The sequence below is a fragment of the Uloborus diversus genome, chromosome 3 (genome assembly GCF_026930045.1).
Source record: "Uloborus diversus isolate 005 chromosome 3, Udiv.v.3.1, whole genome shotgun sequence".
Taxonomy (NCBI): domain Eukaryota; kingdom Metazoa; phylum Arthropoda; class Arachnida; order Araneae; family Uloboridae; genus Uloborus; species Uloborus diversus.
The window spans coordinates 16567729-16583086 of NC_072733.1; the positions used below are offsets into that span (position 1 = coordinate 16567729).

General features: G+C 31.0%; 1 protein-coding gene across 1 annotated transcript in view; it reads right to left on the reverse strand.

Moving 5' to 3' along the window:
- Window positions 1-1036: 1036 nt before the first annotated feature.
- The window catches only part of LOC129218431 (uncharacterized), a 51870-nt gene continuing 37548 nt past the window's right edge, over window positions 1037-15358 (reverse strand). Inside the window, exons 8-11 of the mRNA XM_054852688.1 lie at window positions 11968-12057; window positions 11795-11880; window positions 5698-5940; window positions 1037-1213 (exon numbers count right to left, since the gene is read on the reverse strand). Coding sequence (XP_054708663.1) covers window positions 1147-1213; window positions 5698-5940; window positions 11795-11880; window positions 11968-12057 — 486 coding nt within the window. The 3' untranslated portion in view covers window positions 1037-1146. The remainder of the gene's footprint in view (window positions 1214-5697; window positions 5941-11794; window positions 11881-11967; window positions 12058-15358) is intronic.

Consider the following 15358-nt stretch of genomic DNA (forward strand, 5'->3'; position numbering starts at 1 on the left):
CGAAGGAGAAAAATAGAAAGAATAAGAAATCGGGGACTGAAAATTTAAAAAAATCGTTTTTTTCCCTAAGTTTTGAGAAAAATAAGGCCTGAAAGAGGCAAAAAAGGAGGAAATGGAGGAAAGGTTTTAAAAGTCAACAGAAAAAGCCGGAATTCAGGCAAAAGCCGGAAAAATCTCATCCCTGTTTACTTATTTAACTGAAATAGCACAAAAAAAAAAAAAAAAATAGTGTGCAAAAGATTTAAAAAAATCACTGCTTTTATTGAATAAAATGCAGACAAATATGCAACGTTAAATAAACGCAGTGAAAGGTCCGGGGGGGGGGGATTAAATCCCTTAATGAAAATAAAAAGAAAAGGAAGAGCAGCAGTTAGTTCATGTGGTCATGACATAACCATAAATTGAAGATCGCAAAACTTCGGCCATGCTTGGAGTCGTGCCGTGCTTTGCATTAAAGAAATTGTTTAAAAAAAAATAGTGCATATTTTTTAAAACTTTTTTTGTCCTGAAGAGGGTGAAATGTTTTTACTATTACATAGTTCAATTTCAGAAAATATCTCTTTATATATTTCGCGAGATGAGTTAAGCAAAAAATTAAACCCATGAAAAAAATGCAAAAAAGGTTTTTCAAAAATTCATAAAAATACAAATATTACTCTATCAGTAAAAAACTTTTTTTTTTCATCAAACTTAAAATTAAATTTCCTACATTTTATTATGAAAAACGTTTTTCTGGCATAATTGATTTAGGGTCTGTGGGGTAAAACGTACATAAAACAGTAAATAACACTTCCTGATAACGTAGCTTTCTTTAGTGCAAAAATGGTTAAAATTGGTCCAGTAGTTTTGGAGCCCATTCGATACAAACAAATCTTTCCTCTTTAATATTGTAGTATAGATTAAGAACATGAACAAATTAATTCACATAAAGATTGAATGAAGAAACGGCTAAAGTGTGTGTGGAACTCTTACTAAAATAGAAAATGGATAGGTGTAGATACAGAAGAAAAAACATAATTATGATGTACTTAAAATAATATTTTATTGAAACAAAATTCTATGTACAAAACATATAAATATTCATCATTTGAAGACTAGGGAAAAAGTCCAGCAAATGACTAGAAGTTAAAGAGAATATATAATTATCTATACAAAAATTCCTGAGCTTTTACAGGCAATTTTCTTCTGAAGAACATGAACAAGTCTTTCTAACCTACAAATAAAAACAAACTTTGTTCAAACCTGATTATATTCTGAGCATAATTAGTGTTTTTTCATAAACTACGGTTTGAAAATCATGATACAAATAAATAATAAAAATAAATAATTTATACATGAAATACACCGCCAACTCAGTCAATTCCAGCAGAGGACTGCAGTTTCATGCTTTTTAGCACTCATCAGCTCGGAATAGGAGTAACTGAGCTGGAGGTGAAAATCTCTTAAGGAAGCCAAAAGTGCCAAACAAACTGGTAGTTAATACAGAATTAGCACTGACCAGACGAGTGACCGAAGCAATGGTTCGATTCAACTCAAATATTGAGGGCAAGACAGGTATATTCATATATACCTGCCTTGCCTTCAATATTCGAGTTGAACCGAACGATTGCTTTCTGTCGGCTCTATTCATAGTTGAATTAAAAGATTAGAATGGAAAAATAAAACATTCTTTACCTTAAACATAATCCTGTGGGCCTACTTAACAGGCCAGTTGTATGTGAAATGTCACTCTCCTGGTGCAACATATGTCATACTCCTGACGCAAAAAAAGCCACTCTCCTAGCATTATTTATAATGCACTGGCAATATATTTAGTAAAATAAAACTCATTTCCAAAACATTTGTTAGAAAATAAGATTATGATTTTTAAAAAAAGCTGAATTTGGCAAAGGATAAATAAAAAGAAAAAATGTATAGCAGTAGAGAAATTCTATTTATTTAAACTTTTTTATCCCTTCTTTTTTTCTTGTTCAGACGAACCTTTCAAAAAGAGATTTGCTGGTTGTCCATTTTTAATTTTAATGTTGCTCAAATAGATAAATGAAGTTGCTTTAAGTTTCTAAATTAGATGATTAGAGCTCATTTTTCTAGAATTAGGTAAATACTTTTCTAAACTAGAGAATTCAAAATAACAAACAATAGAACTTACTGCAAAAATTGTTACTAATTTGCTGGTTTAGAATTTAGTTATAGAAATTGAAAAATATTTTTGTTTTTTGCTAAAACAACTGTCCGTTATTCCAAGTGTAAGATATTCAGAGTGAATAATATGGAAAAACCTATTTAAAGGGATCAGGACTCAAAGAGATGTTTGTTATTAGGGAGTGTTCGTTAACGGAGATTTTACATACACTTTGTTTTGTTGTAAAAAAGCAGGCAAAAAGCTTTGTACTATGGAATGAGTAAAAACGACAACAACGTGCATAAAGTACAAATAAAGTAGTATAAAAGAGTTAAAAACTCAGCAAACAGCTGTTTCAGGGCTGTCATATGCAAGCCCCATCATCAGTGTAAAAAAGAAGAACAAAGTTCACACAACATAAACTGAACGATAAATGAACAAAAAATGGAAGGCAGCAAAGTAAATGGACATGGAAACCAGAAAAAAATGCGTCACAGAACAGCAACGACACCTATAGTGCAGAAAAACGTCATAAACAGAAAAAAGTTTTTTAAAGATAAGATTTCCAAACACTGGGGAAAGGGGGAGTACTCGACAAATCATTAACTATTGAAGCAGAATTTTTCCAAATGTAATAGGATTCCCAAAAATCTAAATCATAAATCGAGGAACACCCATGAATAACCTTGGCAGAAGAAAAATTGAAAATATGATTGAAAGACCAACAGTGTTGTGCAATCGAGGAACGTTTTAAATCTTGCTTCTTGACATAATTTTCATGTTCTTTAATACGGAATTTAAGAGAACGTTGGGTCTGTCCTATGTATGTCATTTGACACTGACAAGAAATACTATAAATGCCCCATCGGTCAAGTTTCGAAACCGGGTGTTTTAGTTGCGAAAATTTTAGTTTGTTGACAGGGGAAAATGCAACTGAAAAATTAAACTTTTTAAAAATTCTTGCAATTTGAAGACTGATTCTTGGAAAAAAGGGTAAAACAACCAAATTAGAATAATTCATCTTAGACAGTGCTTTATTTTTATTAGTTGAATTGATAAGTTTCCTGTGTATGGTGTCAATGATGTCCATTGTAAACCCCCGATCTAATGCAACACTTTTTAAATAATTCAGTTCTGCAGCGAGTAAATTGGAACTAGAACAAATCGTTAAAGCCCAAAAAACAAAAGTTCTGAATGCCGCTAATTTTTTTTGAGGGGGATGAACAGATAATTTATGTGGGGGAAGAGTGACTGCAAAGGGTTTACGGAAAACAGTAGTGATAAAATTATTGTCGGAACAAGTGATGGAAACATCCAAGAAAGAGATGATTGTTAGATTCCATTTCAACGGTGAATTGAATATGTGGATCAATACAGTTTAAAACCAACAAAAGACTATCATAGTCACGGAAAGACGAGTCCAAAAGAAAAAAAATATCATCAACATACCTGACGTAAAATGGAAACTGTAAAATTTTAAATAATTTAACCTCAAAATAGTGCATATAAAAGTCGCTTAAGATAGGACTCGGCGAGTTACCCATCGCGAGACCCTCGGTCATTCGGAAAAAATTGTTGTTGAAAATAAAAGTATTTTGTTCTAAGCAGGACCTAGTTAGCTTACACAATTCATCGATCTCAAAACAAGAAAAATTATGTTCAACCAATTTCATTTTAAAACAATCCAACGTCCCTTCAACTGGCACGTTAGTGAAAAGAGATTTAACGTCGAAAGAGGCCATGACATGATCTTTTAACTGAAAATTACGAAGTTTGTTAACAAAATTCAAAGAATTCCGAACAGTGAAAGAGTTGCTGGGTAGCAGAGGAGAAAAAACAGAAACCAAAAATTTTGCCAGTTTGTAGGAAGCAGTACCAATATTAGAAACAATGAGACGGAGAGGAATAAGTGGTTTATGTACTTTCGGCAAAGCGTAAAATCTAGCACAACGTGCGACAGAAGGAATCAAACGTTTCTTATAGGTATCAGAAATTAATGGGGAAGACTTAATAGCATTACCAATGGATTTCAATTCCCTTGCACTCGAGTCTTTCTTAATTTGTTCATAAGGTCCCTCTGTGATTAAATTATTGCATTTATTAACATAATCTATTTTGTTCAAAACAACAATTTGGCCCCCCTTATCCGCATTAGTAATAATCAAATCAGGATTTGAACATAACTCATTGACATTACGTTTAACATTGAGTAACTTATTATTGTAAAACTGCGAATTAAATTTGACATTGTTAGAAATGAGATGTTGAATGGAATCTTTCTGTATGGAAGTTTAAGCACTGAACTTCATGGCCTTCTCAACTGGAGCACTTTTTTTACCCTGGCATAGAGCTTTGTATTCTTCTAGAAAACACAGATCAATCCTCAATAAAAAGTTGACAACTCTTTGAAATGTTGCTTTGGAGTGAAAGGTGTTTGATTTGCCAACGTTTAACGTAAAATCTGTTCTTAACCTCTCAGATTTTCCCCTAAATTCTGCACAAATCAATTCTTTAAAATTCAATAGTAATTTTGCTGTTCCATCCAAACTGTCATTTCCTTGTTTAATTGCTTATCTATTCATCAAATACTGAAAACCCATAAAAATGCAAGTTTTTCATTATTTTGGGGCCCATGTGCGACCGAAAGATATTAGCTGATCAAAACCAAATTTAAACACGTTTTGAGGCTCTGCTTAAAGACGTTACAAATTATTACATTAAGAAAACATCTAATTTAAAAAAAATTTTAAAAATCCCCAAAATGATGTTTTTTTCATATTTTGTCAAATTTTAGGCCCCATGCGTGAACCGAAGATGTTAATTCATTTCCATAATTCTTTTTTTCCTTTGTTTGTCTTTATAATTCGCAGCTTTTCCGCACTATTAACATTTCAAAATGAATAAATGTGTTTTTTCGGCCCACCCTAGTAGGCACATACATACATCACGAGAAAACTCTTTGTAAATAACTCGGGAATCGTCAAAATGGAAAGTTCGTCCTTAGGCGCTTATCCACGTGTGGTCAAGTCGAAAAAAAACTCAACATTCATTCGGAGCTCAGCAAAATTAAAATTAAGGTCGATTTTTGAGTGATAATTTTTTCGCGAATACAATACAATATTTTATTTTTCAATTTGCCCCATGAAAAAAAAAAGGGAAAATTTTCCAATTTTGTTTGAAGTTGCAAATTTACCGACAAAAATTGAAAATTCTGTTTTAATGCAAGTTTTAATATTCCCTCTTTATGTACCGTAATTTTCAAAACAAATTTCCAAATTGTTCATTTTGAAAAAGCTCAGTCATCTTAGATATTTCACTTTGCCCTACATTCCCCTACTGCACAAAAACAGGTTTGAGGGAATATAATTTTTATCTTCACAAAGTTGATAAATTTTCGGGATTCTTCTTGATAAAAATAAAAACCTATACACAAAGTTTGAGGACACTCAATACAATTTTTGAATAACTTAAGGACCTTCCTATAAGAAACATTTTTAAAATAAATTGAAAATGGTTGACAAGTACACAACCAAATGTAAAATTTTTAAGGTAAAAATAAGGCGAGAAAAACATACCTTTGACATTTGGCTTCAATTTTTTCATTTTTATGTATTTCAATGTCCAAAGCATTAGTTAGTAAGGTCACTTCATCTTTTAAAATTTTAGGGTTTTTCAGAAAAATGTCACAGTTCTGTACACATATATTGGGATGAGAGGAGATATTAGACTTTGGTACCATACTACCACCTTGTGAAAGTGATACATGTTCTGAACTAGAATAATTTTCCGTTGAAATAAGTTTCTGAATTTTAAAAGGCCTGAAAATGGAAACAAAATAAAATATGAACTGGATGTTGCAAAAGTTTCATACATTCAAATGAACAAAATTAGTGCACATTTTCTTTTATATCAAACTTCTAACGAACTTTGATGCAGACATCGGAAAAAATGAAAACATTTTGATACTGAAATATAGTGAAAAATTAAGTGATGAAAAAAAGAACATAGCAAATGGCAAAAGTTAAATACAGTTGGCTCTCTGTTTAACGATGCTCTATATAACGACGGCTCTTTAGGGTACTAGATGGTCCACTGTAGTGTTAACCCCTTCCCGCTTGCTCCCGTGAAAATGCCGTGCTGAGGTTTTGACCTCCATTTCTCGCTCCCGTGACATTGCCGTGCTGGGGCGTGCAATATTAACGCGACCAAACTATTAAAACCAATTCCTTTATTTTGCCCGGAATACATTTAATTTCTCTCTTTATACACTAGATGGCAGCACCAGTCCATTTTAAATGTAATTGCAGATTTTAAATGTAATTGCAGAGATGAAGAAAGGAAATTTGATACTAACTTACCAGATTGTGACGTTGGTCTCTGTATCTCAAGCTTTGAAATTTACCACACAAGAAAAATTTACTTATCTTTACCCATATTACACAAAACTTAAATAAAATTCTTTTTTAATGTTTAAAAGACGTATTTCTTACATTTTCGCTGCTTTCTTGGGCTTTCTTGTTGACTTTTCATAAAATTTTAAATTTTTTAAAATTTCAATCTAAAAGATATTGAAAATGAAAAATTGAATGCACATGTTGTTCATAAACTTATTTTTATATCATTTTCTTAAATAAAAAAATAGACACTTTTATGACCGTTTTCTTGAAAATTATCCGATCGTTAAGGGGTTAAAAGCATTCTATTTAGGGATGTTTTCTACTTAAGGACGATTTTTTGTGATCCCTTGAAAGTCGTTAAACAGAGAGCCAACTGTACTCTGCTTTAGGAATACACAATGTTGGTTTAGGGGAGAATACTAAATAAAAAATTAAGAGATACCAGTTGAAGGTTTCAGTGAATGAAGGGGGACATGACAGCACCCTAGCAATGCTAAAACAAACAATTTAATTGGTTTATCAGGTGAAAATACTATGGCAAACCACAGCAAGTTGTTCATTGAGAAAAAGATGGAAGCACAAATTTATATACACCTCCACAAATTTGGCATAGTGTTGAAAAGGAGGGAAATTCTTTAGTACCTTGCACCCAAGGTAACAAGAAAGGGGTGGTTTCACAATTTTTAATGTTTCAGGAATTGCAAAAAATGTTTCAAAACTTCTTTTTAAAAAATGTTGTGACCTCGATCAGTACAGCCTCGATGTATCGAATCTTTTGGGAAGAGAAAGAAATTCAAGATATCGAATTTTCATGTTTAAAAAAAATACGTTAGTAATTTTCACAATTATGTATATTTATCTATGTACTATGTGACCACTTTGCATAACAGTTAACAAGTTATTCTTCAACATTTTACTAGATTTGAAATTTATTTATATCCTTATTTCGATGCAACAAGATCTAATATTCATTTTTTTGAGTGGGTACTAGAAATTGTTAAACTGGATAGTTAGCTGCTACTGAATAGGCAGAATTACTATTTTTCATTTTGCAATGATTTCTTCCGTCAGTTTTTCTCAATAGCTTGATAGCTTTTTGTTATTGTGAAAAGTGTTTTGCAAAGGTGTTTGAAATAAACAGCAATGCCAACTTTCTTTTTTTTTTTTTTTTCATCTATATTACCAAACTTAAAAATTCCAATTTTATTTTCAACCAATAACACATTTATAAGTTCTTTGCTTGAAAACTGATGAAAAATTGACCCCCTGTTCTCAAAATGGGCAATGTGTTCCCAAGAAAAGCACTAAGAATCTAAACTCTGGGGAAAGCACTGAGATAAAAAAGATTACAGTGTCATCTCATACCCACACTCCCTTAATATCTTGCCTCAATACCCTATTCTTAAAATTTCCAATAAAAAGGGTGAAAAACTACAAGCAAATGTATACCCAAACTGGGTCTACTACAAAAATTGTGGAGGAGAAACAACAATTGAAACTTGCTTCTGTGTGAAAATTTTGACATATCAAGGGTTTCGAAAAATTTTTTTGAGATAACTACAGAAAATACATGGGAGTTTTTATGGAAAATGCAAGGGATTTTTTTAAAAAAAAGATAGAGGGTTTCGAGATAAGGAGGTTCGAAATATCAAGATTTGACTGTATATTTAATATTATGTAACAGTTTGCATCAGAGCTGTCTTGTTTTTGCTCCAAATACATGTAATAATCCAAATATGTTTTGGATTTTTAATAATAAATTAAATGACATTTGGTTCTAATAAGAAAATAATGAGAGTTTCGTGATAAAAAACCCGTAAGTTTCAAAATAACACACTAAATTACAACAAAAATGAGAGTGGTCAGAGAGCAAAAAGGAGGAAGTCCAAAAAAATTTCGTAAAATCTTGGAGAAGAGGAATGATATCCAAAACAGCCTCAAAATAGGTCATGGAAGCCTTTTTTGAAAAATTCAACAAAAAACGGTATAATTTACCAATTTTTAAGATAAGACTTTCTCTATATTTATTATTCTTGACATGATTGGGTATAAATCAATACATGGCACATATTGTTCTTGAAACATAGTAGGTGTTCATTTCTCAAATTTTAGTTACAAAAAAAGATTCGGAAAAATAGGGATAACTTTAGATAGAAAATTACTTCATTCTGTAATAAATGTTTTAGCATACATTAAAGGAGAGGAAGGCAAATTGACGGACAAGAACGTAAATCCCTTTTCACCGAGAAACTTAACTATGTTTTTATTACGATTTTCATTTGTTAATTAGCATCACATTTTGTACAAATTTGCGGCAGTGCCCCGTTTCTTATACTGCATTGTTTGTTGATTTCTATATAAATGTAAATTTTGAAAGATGGGCAGCAATTTCTCTTCTCTTAGTACCCCAAGTAAAGAATTAAGGGAGACAGAGTGCAATTTTGGCTGCATCACTCAATAACTTCAATTTTTCATACTTTTAGAGAATTTTTTTTTTTTTAATTTAAAAAGAAAAAGAATTTACAATGTTAAAATGAGGTTGTAACTTTTAAAATTAGGTTTGTTTCTGAAGTAAAAAATCATAACAGATTGAAAAATTGAAGTTTTCTTTATATGGTGGAACAGGGGTCCCAAACCTTTTACACCCAAGAGCACATTTATATAACACCGGTCAGATGCAGAGCAGCATTCATTTCTTCAAGATGAATTAATGATGTAACATTATAATTCAACATGTAAAAATGATCGTTAATATTCTCATGTAAAAAAAATAATTGCTAAACAATCCATACAAATTTTACAAGGCATAAAATTTTTCATAAAAATATAAATTTTATAGCCAGTGCGTTTTTTTTTTCCCATCACATTTCATTGAGAATTACTTTGTAATTAGAGGCTATGATGATATTCCTTCTTGTAAACAAATGTCTATTAGGGTGGGACGAAAAACAACTTTTTCTTTATTTTGATGATGGGTAGGGTGGAAAAGGTGCCATTGGCAGAGCGAATTGAACATAAAAAAATTTGAATTTTTTCTGACAGCTTCTTGATCTGCCGCAATTGGGTTAAAGTTTCGAAAAAAAATGCTGTTTTTTCATGTTTTTAACCAAAATTAGTAAAAATAATATGTTTCTATTTTTGATGATGAGTTACTCAGAAAAGGTGCGATTGGTGGCACTAATCTCCCTTGAAAATTTTGAGGTACGTGGTTTAGATCTTTCCTTTGCCACAAATGAGTAGAAGTTTTGGCAATTTTCAGTTTTCTAACCTTTTCAACAATAAAAACAAATTTTCTCTATATTTCTCTTCCATAATTATATAGTATTATCACATGTGATGCATTTTTAGATGCATGGTGTGTCATAAATCAACTACTTATTGCATATAAGATTTTAAATTTGAAATCTACTATTCGATTTCTGCTTGTACTTTCAACAGAGAGGTTTTATCTACACTGTTTTAAGCAATAAAAGCTTTTTTCGAGTTGAATTTGTGCATTTTAGTGATTTTACTTCTGTTACAGTATAGCTACAATGAAATTATCTTTTTCTTCGTAGCCATCTGCAAATTCCATGCTATTTTAGTAGTATTTCTATTTACTACACACAGCTGGCATAGGACTTCAGGTTCTAAAATGGTTTTGGATACTATGTTTTTTCCAGTTTCTTGTGACGAAAGACATTTTATGATTCGAGGTTGGCTGATATTGGTTAAGAACCAAACTGAGCATATTGTCATATTCAGTTAACCTGAATTTTAATTCTGGAACCTTAAACACTTAAATTTCTTGATCCTTGGCCGCCACTGGTCATGTCATATTTCATCACAGCGATTGGTTTTGCATATATTTGAGTTTCGTGGAATTTTTTTCTAGGTCATAAAATTTAGTCAAAAAAAAAAAAAAAAAACTGAAAAATATTTTTTTTTGCAAGTTCAAACAACATTTTTCAAAGAAGTGTTCCCAGGTAAGTTTTTATTATTTTTTATGATAATTCAACTTTCATATATGGTTTAGCTTAAAGTGCATATTGCAACAAGAATTTTCGTTTAAAATTTTATTAATGAGTGTTTAAGAGGAGTGGTCCCACTTACCCCATAAATTGTTGCTATAAGGAGTAAGTGGGTCCTCTCACTATGGGGTAAGTGGTCCCCCCCCCAAATAGTAAAGATTTAAAAATCAAAAGCAACTCAGATGAAATATTTGTATTAGTGAAATACCAAACAACTATGATGATCAAGTAGGAATTGATAGTTTAGCTTCAAAACTACTAAAGCTCGTGATTATGTAATTGTGAAACTTACTTCACAGAAAACCATAAAGTATTATGTAGGTCTAATGTTGGAATTTGATGATACAAATTTAAAAAAAAAAAAAAAAGCTGCTGAATTCCCAAGAATGAATAGAAATAGTGACTTTTTAATGGCCTGTTACAGATGATTTTGGAATTGTTACTGAGGATGAAGTGATAATAGTTCTTCCTCAGCCGACTTTAAATTGATGCATCCATTTGGTGTTTTCAATTTCTTTTCAAACTTATAATTTTTGGCTAACTTACCAAAATTAATCTTACTCAACTGTATTACGATTATTCAACACACCTTTAAACGTAAAAGTAAAATATGCTCCTATAGGCTTTCAATAAATTTCACACAGATGTAATTGTTTTGTTTTTTGATTTAAAATTTTACATCATACATATTTAGAAGACAGTAAATATCTCATAAATGAATGCATTTCCAAAAAAATAATCCATACAAAAAACTTACTTTATCAAGTAAGACCCCCTTACCCCTTATTATAAAGTAAATGGGACACCCTTCTGATTTTTTAAACAAATACAATTATTAAGAATATTTAAAGTGTTATTTTAGAAAATAATGATGAACTTTTGTTCATAAATAATGTCCAAGATAAAATAAGACAACAGGTTTAAATTTTCTCATTTTAAAACTTTTGTATAAGGTTTCAAAATGAACTGTTCTCAAAAAGGGTCACTTACCCTAACCAACCCTACTGCAAATTATGTACAGCAAAAATGTGGAACTGTAAAATTACATATTTTACTAAGTTTATACCAGTAGTACACCTGTATTAGTATTTAACAAAATGTAGGAAGTTGAGGCTCAAAAGACGCATTTATTTGATGTTGAATGTCCCATTGATGAATTTTTTTAATAATAAAAATTTAAATTAATTATTTACGCTAGCTTGTTTTAAAAATTCGAATATTTGCTGTTTATAAAAGTTTTACTTCAACAAAAATGTAATAATTACCTCTGACAAACAATACCAGTGTTTTGAATACTATCCATTTTTGAAAGAATAAAATTCCTTTGTTGAACTACGTAACAAAACATTTCCTAAAAATAGAGATGAAATATATAAAGATAAAGAGAAAAAATAGCGAAATTATTTAAGAAGAATGAGTGAGCATATTGAACACATACAAGCAAACTGTCCTCCCAATGCTTCTGATCCATATGCCTAAGATCATTACATTGTTTTAAGTCCTTTAACTCCATTTCTAAGGACTTAACCTACAAAAATAAAGATTTCAAGAACCATATCAGAAAAATAAACTTAAAATGATTTCATGATAAACAGATAGGAAAGTCATTTCCAGTAAATGATGCTTACAAACAAAAAAATTAGCAAAATTTTTATATATAGTAACAGATTAATCATTGTTATAAATAGACTTAAAAAGAATAAATCATGTAACTGGTACAAAATCATACATCCAAATCATTACTGCCATACACTTTTATTTTTATGGCAGCATTGCAGTGACAACATGTTGGATTTTTAAATGAATTACAAATAAACTGAATAATTGTATGTAGATATTCAACTTAATAAGTTTCATTGTGCTGCATTTTAAAGACTAACGTGTTATCACTGCAATAATGTCATAAATTAAAAATTGGCACTATGACCGTACATAACTGGAAGTATACAATAATTGGTTTCAAAATTTCAGTTCCGAAAATTGATGGATACTTCAATTATTATTTTTAAACCTTTCAGCTACTTTCTCACGTTTATTCAATTACTATAATTATGGCCACATCCTATTAAAAGATTTGATATACAGTAAACCCTCATTAATCCGCACCCTATTAAACCAGACTTTGCTTAATCTGGACAGCCATTCAAATGTACATAATGTATAAACAAAAGGGGAGTTAGCACAATAATGTCAATTGCTGCAGAAGGTCATTAGTTTCTTCCAACTAGCAAGTGTGTCAAGTGAGGTTGGCGAAGAAGAGAATGGACTATCATGTTCAATGTAGTTATTCATCTGCTGTTAACTGTAAGTAAAATAATGTATGTACAATTGTACATACTACAGTTCAACTCCAAAATAAAGCCTCTGTCAGATCAAATTCTATGGTAGCATAATATTGAGTTTGGCGGTACATTGAATTTTAAAGTATAAGATCACACACAAATGTAGAATAATAATATTAAGAAATATGATCATATAAAGTGTATTTTTACCTCTATTAGTTCAAAAATTTAAAAAATAATAAATTCATTTCAGAGATCCAACACCATTTATGTTACCTAAATAACTTGTTTTTTAGTACAAAATATTTTCAAATGATACTTTGTCTTTTTTTGTCCAAAGTAACTCTATGTCCTTTTCTAATGTGAGAAAACAGTCCATCACTTTTATATCAATCGCATGTTTCTCTAGGAATCTTGTTAGTTTCTATGCAATCTTTTGTGCATTTAGACTTGAAAATCACTTCTTCATTCTAAGGTTTTGCTTCAGATTAATCGGAATAACAATTGGGAATTGCTAACTCAATAATTTCGTCTTCAAAAGTTGTAACAGATTAGTCCATATTGATGCAATCATTTGCTGTAAGAGGATGATTCAAAACAGTCAGTTCATCTATGTTATTTTGAATCTATTTCATTTCTACATAACTTTGCAATGTTTTTCACCTTTAGCTAAACCCTCATGCTCCCACCAATTGACTTGAGCTTTTGGTATAATTTCCCCCATGAACTTTTTTACTGAAGGTGTTGAAAAGGGTGTTTGAAATCAGGCTCTGCTGTGGGATCAGCAAATCAATACTCTCTCTTTTCTGCTCTATTGCTGATCCTGTTTCAGAGACCACAAAATAGAGTAGACCACAAGATTATTGCTAACAAATTGTTCTGAAAACATTTTAGTGTGCTTTAGCTTTAATTACCGGTAGTAATTATTACACCCATTGGTACTTAAGAGGAATAGTTCATAATGAAAATATGGTCGGCTTTGTGTAAACAGGGGTAGAAGTGATCGACTTGTCACATATAGGACATTTTCCACAAAAAATATAGGACAAATATAGGACACATTATATGAATAGTTTCGCTATGAAAAAAGAAATAATACATACATATTATTTATTTATTCTTATCAATGATTTTATTTAAAAAAAACCCTCAAACAAAATTATAACGTACACCTGAAATGACTTTCCTGTTGTTAAAAGAATAATTTTTGAAAAAAGTGTACTTTGTAGACAAAAAAAAAAAAAAAAGAACAAAGTGAAATTTATTGATAATTAACACAGCAACTCACACTTTTTGCAGGGATAGAAAGAAGTGTCACAAACATAGCTTATATAAATAAATAAAAACCGTCTTTGTGTTGAGGACTAACAGGAAATAACCAATGCTTTGTACCACAAATATACAGATATTTTGCTCTATAAAATTCCACAAAAAGAAAAGATTGCAAAAAGACTATTAGAACATTCCAGTCAGAAAATGCACTCACTGAACACAAAAATATACCCGCGAAAACAAAAACCGAAAAAAAACCACGCTGGAAAACGAAACAAACTGCTGTTGCCAAACGCAAAATTTATAAACCAACTTCAGAATTCGTTCTCGAAACTCCATTCACTACAGTGACGTCATATTGCTGTAGCCAATGAGAGAGGATGCCTGTTGCAGGATTTAGTGAGTTACGTTTTTTAATTCGAAATTTGTTTGCACACGTACTTTTGACGAAAAATCCGAAGTCAGATAGTTTATTTACTGTTGTTTTAAAGAAATAAATTGGATAAAAAAACAGGAATATAGGAGATTTTCCAAAAATATAGGAAATATAGGACGATTTTCATACTTTTTTTGAAAATATAGGATATAGAGGACCACTTCGACCCCTGTGTAAAAATAAGTAAATAACTTCTGATTTTCCCTTGGGGCACATTATGGGTTGTCAATATAATGAGTTAGTGTCTCAACAGATAGATTACATTAAAACTCCTATATGGAAAATCTGTTCAGACATAATTATGGTGGTGTAACGGGATTGGTGCTTTAACGGGTGGGCACTAAATTGGGGTTTAACTGTATACTTATTTTCTCTTATGCAGTTTTATATTTCATTCTCTTGAATTCAAAATACAATTTTTACTACCTACAGCAATTTGTTTATGTACCAATCTCAATTTATAGGTTATTTTGCCTAATTCATACTCTTATTAATTTGTCTCTAACTGGGTTTGTGGCACCTTGGGTCGCCACATGATTTGGCCATGGGTGCCCCGAAGTGTCCAGGTGTTGTGAGAGCTCCTTCCAGGGCTTGGAAGGCTTATTAAAGATACCTATTAAAAATACAGCAACACTGTTGACTTTACTGGAGAAAGAAACGGTACAAGTTTTGTTTCCCAAATGTTCGATATGTGAACCTTCCATAATGCAGCATATATCAAGAAGAAATGTCCATTCCATCATACTTTGGCTATTTCGGGGAAGAGCTCATTTAGAGTACAGTAACACAACCTGTTTTATTAGAAATTTTTTTAAAAGGTAACACTTTGCAGTAGCTTA